Below are 12,748 nucleotides of genomic sequence, written 5' to 3' on the forward strand. Positions count from 1 at the left end.
TTACACAAGGCTACTGGAATTACTTCCCTTCCTTTCTACACGTTCCCTCACTTTGCACCCTCTTAGTGAGCCGTTCCCTTGCATCTTGCACTATGCCACCTACATTCCTCACTTTCTCTCTTGCTCCTTTGCTTGTTTCTCTCCCTTGCAATGTTCCCCATCCTTGTTTCTTGTACTTCTCTGCCTGCACTGATCACTCCCTTTGTCCTACTCCCTTGCCTCACATTGCATCCTTGCGACGTCTGTCTTCCTTGCTGCTTACACAATGCCATAGATACTGGCATAGGGAACTACTCCCTCCTATGCCTCACTCCCTTCTTCTAATGCACCTCTGGTGCTTACTGCACTTCACCACTTGCACTATGCACTCTCCCTTCTCTTGTCCCTGAAAGGTAGGGGTGGACTTGTTTCTTCCAGAACAAATTCATAGAAGGTTGCTTCCACATTTTGTCCCATAGCTAGATTTTTACAAGGGCTAGAAGTGTGTGTTTTTTTAAATGAAAGCTTGGAATCCAGGCCAGATGATGGTTCAGTTGGGCCCAAGGTGGCTTGTTTAGAATCTGGGTAAAGCCTGGCCAAACAGGGATATGACAACACTAACTAAAAGCTTTCTAAAGAATAAAGCACTAATCAACACTCCAAAATATAAAAATGCTAAGCAAAATAGCAGTGTCTCTACTAATTACCTGGCGATAATCAATGACAGGGCTAGTATAACCGTCATAGGGAGGAAATTGCACAATGGAGGTGTGGCTACATGCAGAAAAGGCCATGTCCTCCATTCTCACAAGCCTAGTCCCTCTCAGTAGCAGAATGTACAATGGGCCCTCAAGACCAAGGTGCTAGACTACAGGCAACTTCATACATGAGAAACTGGTAAGTAATTAATGAAGAATTAATGCTATCCAGAATATCAATCTTCAATTCTACACTACATTAAGATGGATGAAATTTCTCCTGCAGAAAATCTCTCTCCCTCTGTCTGTCTTTTCTTCCTCTTTTAATGTGTGCATGTACTATATTGCCACAATTACCCACGTCTAGAAGCCATGCTATACATTCACGATACAAGGTGACAATGTAAAATAAGCCACTCAGCTATAATGTATGATGGGGTCCCCCATCACACAGGAGATTATGTCCTTGTAGGGAGGAAAATCAAGTGTTAGTATTTCATTCAGCCATGAAACCACTGGGTGATTCAGCCTTGGGACAGTCTCCATCTCTCTGACTAAAGTAAGGTAACTAAGGCCTGTTACAGACAGCCAAAATAAAGCTGCTTCGAGTCACAGTGGAGGTATGGTGTTTCACTGATGCATGCGTACTAAGAGTCCAGAAGCCACACCAAAGCCACGCTCCAGTCCTTAGGGCTGGAGCGTGGCTTTGGTGCGACTTCTGGACTCTTAGGGCGCATGCATCAGTGAAACACCATACCTCCACTGTGACTCGAAGCAGCTTTATTTTGGCTGTCTGTAACAGGCCTAAGTTGTTACTTGCCCTGAAACTTGAAGGAGTGGGTAAGAGTTTGGACAGTACATTGTTCAGTATCTGAAATTGTTAACTTTCCACTGTGAATTTATGTAGTAAAGAGTGAAAGGTTCCAGGTTTTGGCAGACATTTTGGCAAATGGCTGTGTGGGGCCCATCTACCTGAGTAACCACTACTATTGCCACTACTACGTTGCTGCCTCTTCTCCTTTCTGGGACCAGTCCATACTACCACTATTTTTCCTTGTTCCTCCTCCTGCTTATTTGTTTCAAGAGGACAGGTCAACAAACAGCCAAAGTAAGGACTTCTTAGAAATTGGTGGATGTTCAGGGCAGAGGACTCCTCCATCCCCTGTTGCCTAATTTTGTAGGAAGCCAAAATACTGATATTTTTTCAAACTTTGGGTTTGTTTTGCCTATTAAAAAGAATATTTTTATATTAAGAGACTAGGCTTGTGGGGGGTGAGAGCAAGGAATATCGTGATTTCTGTTTAACTTTAAATCTTTAAATCTAACATTTCAAATCCTGTGTGTTGTGAAGGAAGCAGTACCCTGGTAAAGTCACCCATAACGCAAAATCTAGTTCTGGCCAGCTGTGGTAACACAAACATCATCTGTTTGCTGCTGCAGCAACCCAACCCACAACATAAGCCAGAGAGCCCTTGTTGCACACTTAGAATCTTCTGTCCTGTTGCATTGGTCACTGAACTCATGCAGTAGGGAGCCCACTTCCCAGACTGTGATCTTGGGTCTCTTCTGGTCGCCCCTGGTTCTGCAAAATGCCAACCCTTCTTTCTCACAAGAGGTGCACACATGAGGGTGAAGAGCAAATGTTGCTGGCAGAAGATCGGCCAGATTTGATTGAGTCTCTTGATCCCAGGTGTGACAGCAGCAGCAACAACCAAAGCTGCTTAGGAAGAATTAGTCTTCGAGCGAAGAAAAGAGAATATCAGTCCGTTCCAGAGAGTCTGGATTATTTGCCTTCACACAGTACGATTTACAAGAAATGGCTGCAGGGACAAAGCTACAGGTAACAACATCCTTAATATCCAAATCAGTACTGGTCTAGTATGATTAAATAAGGGACATGCAAAATTGCAAATGGGGTGGATAAATGATAAGAAAACCAGTGTGGTATAGTGGTTTGAGTGTTTGACCTAGACCTTGGGAGACCAGGATTTAATTCCTATTCAGTCATGAAAACCCACTGGGTGACTCTGGTCAAGTCAAACAGTCCAGGTTTAAGAGGAAGGTGATGACAAACCCTTTCTGAATAAACTTCACTGAGAAAACCCCTGAAAAGTTAGCCTTAGGGTCACCATAAATTGGAGGCAACTTGAAGGCGCACAACACAAATGGTAAACATTATTATTATTATTATTAACCTTTATTTATAAAGCACTGTAAATTTACACAGTGCTGTACATACAATCTTTTAATACAATCAACGTATTAAAATCAATACAATCAATATATTTTAATACAATCAATGTATTTAATACACTGTGAATTTTTTCTGAGTGCTATGGCAGTTTAGCCTATGGAAGCTATCTGAGTCCTCCAGACCAGCGGAGTACATGGGGATTGGGACTAATTGCAACCCCTGTTTGGTTTGGGGTCTCAAGCCCCTTATAGTGTATTTCCTTTTGTCATATCATGATCTCATGATGTGCCCCCTTTAAACTGAAACAAATTTCTATTATTATTATTCTATTTATTTCTTGTCTTCCTCCCAGTATAGGGACTCAAGGTGGCTAACAAAATTTAAAACAGCCCAAGTTAAAACAGCATGAAACATTAAAAATACTGAGATTAAAAAACAAACAATTTCAAAAGTTTAAAAACATTACATTATTAAAATTTTAAACTTAAAACATACATCACCCATGTCTCTGTGCAAAAGCTTGGTTGCATAAAAATGTTTTTATCTGCAGTGGAAGCGAAAGCAGGGATGGAGCCATTCTGGTCTCTCTAGGGAGGGAGTTCCAGAGATAGGAAGCAGCCATTGAGAATGCTTTCTCTCTTGTTCCCACCAAACAAGCCTGGGAAGGTGGTGGGGCAGAGAGAAAGGCCTCTCTGGACAATCTGTGTTCTAGTGGGTTCATAAAATGAGATACAGTCATTCAAATAACCTGGACCCAAGCCATATAGGGCTTTATAGGTCAGAACCAGCACTTTGAATTGTGCCCGGAAATGGCAGCCCATGGAGCTCTTGCAACAAGGGAGTTGTGTGCTCTCTGTAGCCATTTCTAGGGTTAAAACTAATCAAAATAAGCTCCCCCCCCTTTCCAAGCCAAATTTGCTACTTCGACATGAATTTTTATGGTGTGAAAAGAACAAAAAAGGAACCTTTAACAATTTCTATACAAATGGTCTCCTTAAGGTTGTTGTCTACAGTAATAGTTATAGTAATAGTTACAATAAAAGAAAGTGTTATTTGAAGGTAGCAAAAATAGTTACTTTTTAAAGAGAACCAGAAATATACAAGCCTCTGCGTTGCAATTCAAAACACTCACTCTATAACTATAGAAGTAGCAAAACAAGTTACAATTGACGTTGATAAGGAGTGAAGTTGTGTCACATCACATTGCAATGGTAAAATGGCATAGTTTTGCCTTAGTGCAAAAAACGAATAAATTATATTATTTGTAACTGGTTACGTCCAAGCTCTGAAGAGGGAGGAGACTTAAACCTGGTCCTCTCCCTACAAAAGACCCTAGGCTTACAGGAAGTAAATGCAAAGAATAATAAGCTGGCACAATAAGGGCTTGTCTTGTAGCAGGCAGTGAATAGATACAGCCCGCAATGTTGCTTTTCAAATAACCCAATGTTTCTTTGCACACCTGGCCTAAATTTTCTTTTGGTCCTGACTAGAGTAGACCCATTGAATCAAATTATGTGTTGATTCATCATTCAACGATGGAATAGATCTACTATAGCTAGAACTAAACACGATACCAGCCCTGGGTGCTTTTTGGGCATGAAAAAAACAAACCTTTCTCTCTGGTTTTGCCACCATATTGGTTGGCTGGTATGGAATCACTTGGTTTCGTAGTAGAATAAGGACAGAGTATTTGTCTTACCTTTTTCCTTGTGTACTATTTCCCCCCCTTTTTACAGCAAGCTTTAAAAGGCTACTGAGCAGGATCAGTCTTCATTGGGCAGTGTTTTGGGCAACTGTAGAAACTTTATTTTGAACTACATCTCCCAGAATCATGAGCCAGCATGGCCACTACTGGCTACGAGGACTCTGGGAGTTGTAGTTCAAATTAACTCTCCTAAGCTCTGGTTTAGCATTGCTCCATTTGCTCCCTGAACACAGTAAATTTGAAATCCCCAAGGCTCTCCTGAGTCTACTTCCCCATGTATATGGATAGTGACATTTTTGCTACATAAAAGCAGGTACTCAGATAAGTGTTAGTTTTAGAGATTCATGTAACTAATGCTAAATTATCAATACAGATTTATTGGGCAGAAAGAAACATCACACCATGTAAAAATATTAATTCTTGTATTGGTTTAAATTGCTTTACAAGGTACAGTAAAATAATATTTGGGAGTCTTGTTTTTACTGGTTTCGAGTGGTTTTGTGTTTGCTACCTAATGTTCTCATTTTTTTCCAGAAAAAGTTGCCCAATGTGAGTTATTTTATCCCAGTTCCTTTATCCTACATAGGCTGTGGTGCTATGCAAATAATAAGCTCCTGAAACTAATAGGGGTTTATTTCTGAGCGTGAGACTGAACTATTAAATAAATCAGTGGACCACTTAAGTATATATTTTATCCAGATTTAAATAATTTGAATATTTAAGCAAAATTTAAACTCATTCTAGTGAGTAAGATGACAAAATGCCAACATAAGGATTATTATTATTATTATTATTATTATTATTATTATTAAGGTTTACTTATCTGGGACTGTAACTTTACACAGCACTATACATACAATTGATTAAAATAGATAAAATAAACTTGACTAGTGTATATTCTACAAAAATAAAAAATAATTAAATTTCATACATTTTAGTACATGTTAACATTCAATAAAATGTCAGGGAACAAATTAAAATAACATTAGATAATGGAATTGATCACAATTCATATAAGAGTTCGACATGAGTCAGATAATCTAAATCAAGATTTTTCATAGCTCATTGAATAAAAACAAGAAGATTAAGATGAAATTAAAGTAGGGACTTGAGTTGGATGAACAAATTGGATTTAGCTCATTGACTGGTAGAGCTTAGTCTTCCAGATATTATTGGTTTATGACTCCGATGAGTATTAGCCAGCATAGCCAATGGTGAGGAGTGTCAGGAGCTGCAATCCAGCATCTCAAGGACCACATTTGACCAAGATCCATCTAGAATTTGGATGGAACAGGTCAGAAGACTAGCCCTGCCCTCTTTTTTTTTGATAACGTGATTCATCCCCTCAATCTGCCCATTTTTAAAGAAGCACATTATGGAAAAAAATGGGACATGTCTAACATCAATTGTCTTTAAAAGGCAATCATAAAAGGTTGTGATACTTGTCATTAAAGGGGCTAAAGTTTAGAGAGATGTAGAACTTGTAATTCTCTCAAAGGTTGCAATCACTTTCCATTATTTTCTCTTTGAGTATATTCATTAAGAAAAAGCCCTATAATGCCATCTATTGGTGATAGAGAAGAGTACAGGCAGATTGGACAAATGATGAGGAATGGATACATTATGAAGGGACACAAAATGCATTGGAAATTGCATTCGTTTATTAGACAAAATTTCAAATTCACAGGCAGGTTATACAATTTTTTAAGCAGGGTCTCCCAAAAATATCACAAAATTCAAATGGGAGAGGAAGATACTAGTAACAAGTAAGCAAGACTTTCAGGAAGTTTAAAAAAACAAAAACAAAAACATAATACTTTGATAAGAATAATGCACAGACATGTTACTGAGATATAGCTTAGGCATATAAATCAATTGTAAGAGAGAAAGTTCCTTGTAACCAGGATATATTGTGGTTTACTTTGGACTGAATGAGTAAGGAAAGTTGGTATGTAGAGAGATCTTGCAGCACCTTTGAGACAAATGAAAGAAAGATGTTGGCAGCATAAGCTTTCATAGACTTCAATCTACTTCCTCAGATCCAAGTTCATGCTGCCAACTTCTTTAGGTTAGTCTCAAAGGTGCTACAAGATCTCTCTACATACTGATTCTAAGGAAAGGTGGACTTGCTTTGATAAGAATCTCGAAAATGTTAAAAATACCCCGGAAGAACTAGATCACTGGCTCTGTTAATTCATTCTGGCATCTTAGCATTCAGAGATAACTGACCTATGCATTTTAGCTCCTAATGCTATCACAGATAATTAAAAGAGCTAAATGTAACCCATTCGTGACAATAAGTAATCTCAATGAGGGGTGGGTGGGTAGCAAAACAGTTTTCAATGGGAGGGCACTATGAGATCTTTCTGTAGGGGAAATGTTTTCAGAAGTAATGACAAAACTAATCCCCAGTTAATGCATTTTAATTAGAAAGTTATTGTGAAGCTTCTTAAAAGCAAATCAATTTAAAATACAGTATTTTCCACATGTATAATAGTTGAGTGAATTAAATAACAGTGACTAAGAAGTAAATTAATATTGTGCAAATTATCTTACTGTGATGACTGAACTGTTAATAAAGTCCAATGTGCTATGAATTCTCTGCAACTTGTGGAGAGGATGTCCATTTGAAATTTCTTCAGGTATGTTACTTTCAAAATAAATAGTTGCTAAATTTGCTTTTTTCTGATGAAGCATTGAATGCTTGCATGGTGTCAGCACATGTATCAAAGTCCAGGATCAATTTCACATGCAGCTGTAGATGAACCAAAGGTGAGTCCTGCATCTTACAAAGTGTATGTGTACAAAAAAGCTTGTTTCGAGATGTACAATGTTCTAATAAATTTATGAAGTGTTAAGTGTTAGGAATTTGCAAAATTCTACTATATCCTTTTCTTTCAATGCCTAAACTGTATTTCTAAATCCTTAAGTGCATTGCTAGAAATTTTGGGGTAGTATCAGAGTTGCAAGAGACCACAAGGGCCATCTAGTTCAACCTCCAGCCATGCAGGAACTCACAATTAAAGCACCCCCAACAGATGGCCTTCCAGTCTCTGTTTACAAAGAAGGTGATTCCACCACTCTCTGAGGGAGTGTGTTTTACTGTTGAACAGCCCTTACTGTCAGGAAGTTCCTCCTAATGTTTAGGTTGAATGTCCTTTCCTGTAGCTTGCATCCATTGTTCTGGGTACTATTCCCTGCAGCAGCAGAGAACAAGCTTGCTGCATCCTCAATATGACATCCCTTCAAATACTTACACAGGGCTATAATATCATCTCTTAACTTTGTCTTCTCCATGTTAAATACACACAGCTCCCAAAGCCTGTCCTCACAGGGCATGGTTTCCAGACCCTTCACCATGAGAGAGAATTTTTATTTATGGGGCAATGCCTTCATTTACCCTCCATTGCTACACCCTGAATGTTTCAAAAGCTTATATTTCTACCATAATTCTCAAATTCTGTATCTGTAATAATGCTGAAGGTCAAATGAATTGGCTCTAATTGCATTTTTTTTTTTGGCAGAGGTTGCATTTTGACTGGAGACTAGTCATAGGCATAAATTGCTCAAGAGAAGTTGCAGAGAAAATTTATATCCAGATGGGGGAAGATTTCCAGGGAACAGGATTGATATCTGATATCAAGGAGACTCAATCAGTGACTAGGGAAGATTTTCCTTCCAACCTTCTAATTTCCTAGAGCAGTAGCTGAAGAAGTTAAGGCTAGCAAAATGTGACAATCTCTCTGAACTGAAAGCTAAGATTCTCAGAAGTCACAGATTTCATTCCCAAAGTCAAGATACTATGACATGTGTCCATTAACTACTTCAGTTACCAAAAGGCAAATTTTTAATGAGTTAATTGCAATTGATTTGCTATTTTTATGGTTTTTTTTTCATTTTCAGATTGGACTGGGATCGATGGTTGACGATGGGCATCATTGGAATACTAGTAGGAATCCTGGGTTTCCTGATCCACCAAATAATTGATTATTTCATCCAGCTGAAATGGGAACTGGTAGAGAGTTATATCCAGGTAAAATGGCAACAAATAATGAAATCAATCTCTCTTTTCACATTCTTTGTAAATTTCAACTACTATTTTGTTATCTTTCATTAGGATTATGCTATCTCTGTCCCTTGCTACATTTCTTTCTAAAACATTGAATGAAAATACTATTGGTCAGTGTCAATTGTGTGGATACACCTAGAGATGTGTGTGTTTGTATGGTGCACCATTTCTCTTAATGACTGAGCATTTGCTAGCAGGAACCATTTTCTCTGAATCTCCTCCAACTTGTCTACATGCTCCTTAAAGTATGTGCTCAGAGCTGAACACAGGTGCGGCCTGACCAGTGCAGAATATAGTGGGACTATTACTTCTCTTGACTTGGAAACTTGTTTCTATTAATGCAGGCTAAAATAGCATTGTCACAGTCTTTCCCACTGTGGTGAACTGTAGAATATTTCTATTTAAATTAAATCCATTTTTGAATGAAGTTACGCCTGTACATTAGCATGTTAGTATTTATATGCATGCATATGTGTGACCTGTTTTGTTCTCTTTCCTGATAATGTATTCCTTTTCCCTCTGTGGGCATGGATGAATGGTTTTACTACTACCACAACAGAATCTAGTCTGGGCACACTAGATATAATCACAAAAACAACACAACATAAGGCCCAAGACAGCAGAAATCGTCAGTGGATTTGCTGAGGACAGTGAATACTATACTGGTGCAATAGGCCCACTGGCAAATGTGTGGTGGAGCATAGTTTCAGTTTCCTTTTGACAGAGTCAGCTATGCTGAGCTCTTGAAGTGGTTGTAAGGAATCTGCATATTATTTAGTATGTCAGCAACAAGAGCCCACTTGTCATTAAAGAGGACATCATGGATAAGTAGTTCAGAGCATCTGGTCTTCATTTTAACCTGGCAGAGGTTAAAAATGTTACCATCAAAATGAAAACAAATGTAGGCTCCAACCATTATCCTTAAGGGTTGCAACTAACATTGCTGTGAAGAGACCAAGGAGTTGTGTTCATGCTGTTGTGGTTTACCATAATCAAAAACACCAGGAGTAGGATTTTAGTTGCAAGAAAGGTGAACAAAAGGATGTTGCTGAATATATGCCCCAGCCTCTGAATTCATCTACCCAGGTATTCTTCTTCCTCTTGTTGGGTTCTGAGACATCTCATGAGATGAGTGTGTATGTATCTACAAGTCACCTGTTGACTTATGGCAATGCCATGAATTTCATAGGGTTTTCTTATTGAAGGAATACTTAAAAGTAATTTTGATTGTTCCTGAAATATGGCCTACAGCACCTGGAACTGGATGGTGGTCTAACCAGGTCTGACCCTGTTTATCTTCCAAGATCAGACAGGATCTGGTACCTTTTGGCGAAAAGCTAAGATTCATTAAAATAGCACAGAGTGACAGCCATGTCATTCACAGGACAAGAGGCAAAGGAATGTAAGGACAAAGAGTAATAATTGATGTTGGAATATGTGTCATATGTTCCCGGTGATTTGTTCTTTCAAATTCATTGGAGTGTGGCTTTCATTTCACTTTGCAAAATATGGGGTTAATTTTTGTAAATTTCTTCTTTCCATGTGTTATTCAACTTTTCATTTTTATGTAGCTCTTCTGTATATTGCTTCCATTTAATTTTTTTTATCATGGTCCTTTGGAAATACAGGTGAAATATTTTATTATAAGTAGAAAACAGTCTTGTTTAACTTTCGTTTACCTGTTGAACTTTTGATTGCAATGCATGTACTAGGCAGCTCATCTAAGCTCCCACCCAATTATGGTTTGTTAATACCAGTTATGATAATGATAATTGTTTGTACTTACATTTCCATCCCCCCCCCCACTAATTGCATTCTCCTACTTTGACCATGAGTATCGATATCTGCCAAATACGGTAACGCTTCATGCATCTGATGAAGTGCATTGCGGTCCATGAAAGCTTATGCCAAAAAACCTGTTAGTCTTCGAGGATAAATACCGATGGACAAAGGTAGATAATAGATAGCTTGCTGGGTTTTTGTTTTTCCTGAAAAAGGCTTAAAAAGATACTCCTTTGTATAAGAAAAAATAAAGTACTTTGAAGGAAGTGACAATCCAATGTGATAGATATGTTTCTATCCTTGTACTTCCCCTAATATAAATCCTTTATCCACCATCACCCCTGTAGCTGCTGTTTTGTTTCCCTTATAGAATTTACACTGTAGAAATAAATGGTATACCTAACATTTAAATCTTTAATACACATTTAACTTATTAACTTATCTTAGTAAACTTAAAATGATCCTATCCTATTCCCAAGACAAAATAATTTTTATAAGAAATATGGAGCTAGTCCAGCAAAAAGACTTTATCTTTAATTTATTATTGTTTGAATCAATTTTCCAGAATTTAAAATTTCATATCAGATTTCTACCTTAATATGCTTCTGTCTACATTTTCCCCTTGCCTTAGCATCACATAGTGGCTCAGGAAGCAGAGCACTGTGGAAATGAATTGCATTTCTCCCCTCCTTCTGGAGCACCTCTGTTGCTGCTAGATTTCGTTGTGCACTGAACATGCTTCATCCCCATTATTTTCCCTCCCTGGACTTATCTTGTGCCTCAGTAATACCTCCTGCTTCTTCCTTTGATGTTCCTGTTGCATCTCTTAAACCCTGTTTCTCCTTCCTCACCTTTTGAAATCAGATCGCCCTCCTTTGAGCCTCTCCTCTCCTCATACTTACCTCTCCTGCCCCTTGCATGCTGCCGCTGCAGTTCTTGTTTCTTTCTCCCTCCATTCTCACTTCCCTTCTTCTGTCACGTCACTGTACACCCTCACAATATGTCTCTTTTTGCATTCTCACTGAAATGCTTACTCTCCCTTCCTATACCCTTGCCTCATTAATACCCTCACAATGAGGTTCTCCCTTGGTTCTTGCACTCTGTTGCTCATATCGTTAACTCTCCCTTTACTCCTCCGTTACATCACTCATGTCCCTGGAGTAAACTATTCTCTTGCTTCTTGCATTCTGTCCCCTGTACCATACACTTTTCTACTCCCTCCTTCACCTCACTTCACACCCTCCCAATGCATCACTTTGTTACTTCTTGTACTTTGTCACCTGCTCTGTTCCTTCTCCCTTTCCTTGATCCTAAAAGGCAGACTGAGCATGTTAGTTGCAGGTAGGGTTGCCATAAGCCAGGACCTCCAAACCGGGACAAATGTAGGATAACATTTTCAAATGTAGGACACGTTTTTATAAAAATGGAGGACACGCGAATTTTTTTTAATGATTTTTTAAAAATGTTAATCTAAATGCATGTGTCTAAGGCATGATCAAAATGGAGGACATTTTCGTATTATTCCTAGACAAAAAATAAAAATAAAAATCAAGACAGGGGTGAATATATATAATAATAAAAATAATGAAAAAATAAATAAAAAACGCAACAGGGGTGTATATATTTAATAATAAAAATAATGAAAAAAAGCAATAATAAAAATTAATAAAATAAAATAAAAATAATAAAAATTAATAAAATAAAAACAAGAAATAATAAAAGTTAATAAAATAAAATAAGTATTTTATATTTTTAAAAAATAATTAAAAAACCCAAAAAACCCAAGGCAGACCTAATGGCCACTGACTCAGCTTACCTCCTCCTCCTCCTCTGCCCCAATTCTGCCCTTCAAGGCACCCTTCCTCCGGCTCTTTCCTCCTCCTTCTGCTCCCCCTCCTCCTCCTAAGGCTGGTGCGTGCGCGTGGAGGGAAGCAGGGCAGGCGTGCGCGCTGCCATTGGCCCCTGCTGAGGCCTGGGTGGCACGCGCCGAGGAGCCCGTCCCCTTTGGCCAGCTGGACATTGGCCGGCTGGCCAAAGCAGGGGATGAGCTCCTGCTTTAGAGCCCCCTGCGTGCATGGGCAGGAAAGCCCTGGCCCTGGCGCGGGAGGTGCGGCGGCGATGGCACTGCTGCCGCCGAGGAGGAGGAGGAGGAGGAAGGTGGAGCTGGAGGAGGAGGTGGGTTGGCGCTGCCCACGGTCCCACCACTCCAGGAAGAACAGGAGGAGGTGAGTTGGCACCACGGCCAGCCGCATTAGCGGCAGCAGCAATGGCTGCAGGAGCGTTCCCCGAACCGGGACCAATGCATGGTTGGGGGCCAAACC

The 12,748-nt window shown here is 39.1% G+C and overlaps 1 protein-coding gene across 1 annotated transcript in view; it reads left to right on the forward strand.

The window, feature by feature from the left end:
• The first annotated feature begins 2,266 nt into the window (after positions 1–2,266).
• Positions 2,267–12,748, forward strand: part of LOC149317300 (chloride channel protein C-like) — a 77,501-nt gene continuing 67,019 nt past the window's right edge. The window contains exons 1-2 of the mRNA XM_089518856.1: positions 2,267–2,517; positions 8,480–8,609. Of these exons, the coding sequence (XP_089374982.1) occupies positions 2,267–2,517; positions 8,480–8,609 (381 nt within the window). The remainder of the gene's footprint in view (positions 2,518–8,479; positions 8,610–12,748) is intronic.

The sequence above is a fragment of the Sceloporus occidentalis genome, unplaced genomic scaffold, assembly GCF_023333645.1.
Source record: "Sceloporus occidentalis isolate IW3139 unplaced genomic scaffold, rSceOcc1.0.p SCAF_3, whole genome shotgun sequence".
In the NCBI taxonomy this organism is placed as follows: Eukaryota; Metazoa; Chordata; class Lepidosauria; order Squamata; family Phrynosomatidae; genus Sceloporus; species Sceloporus occidentalis.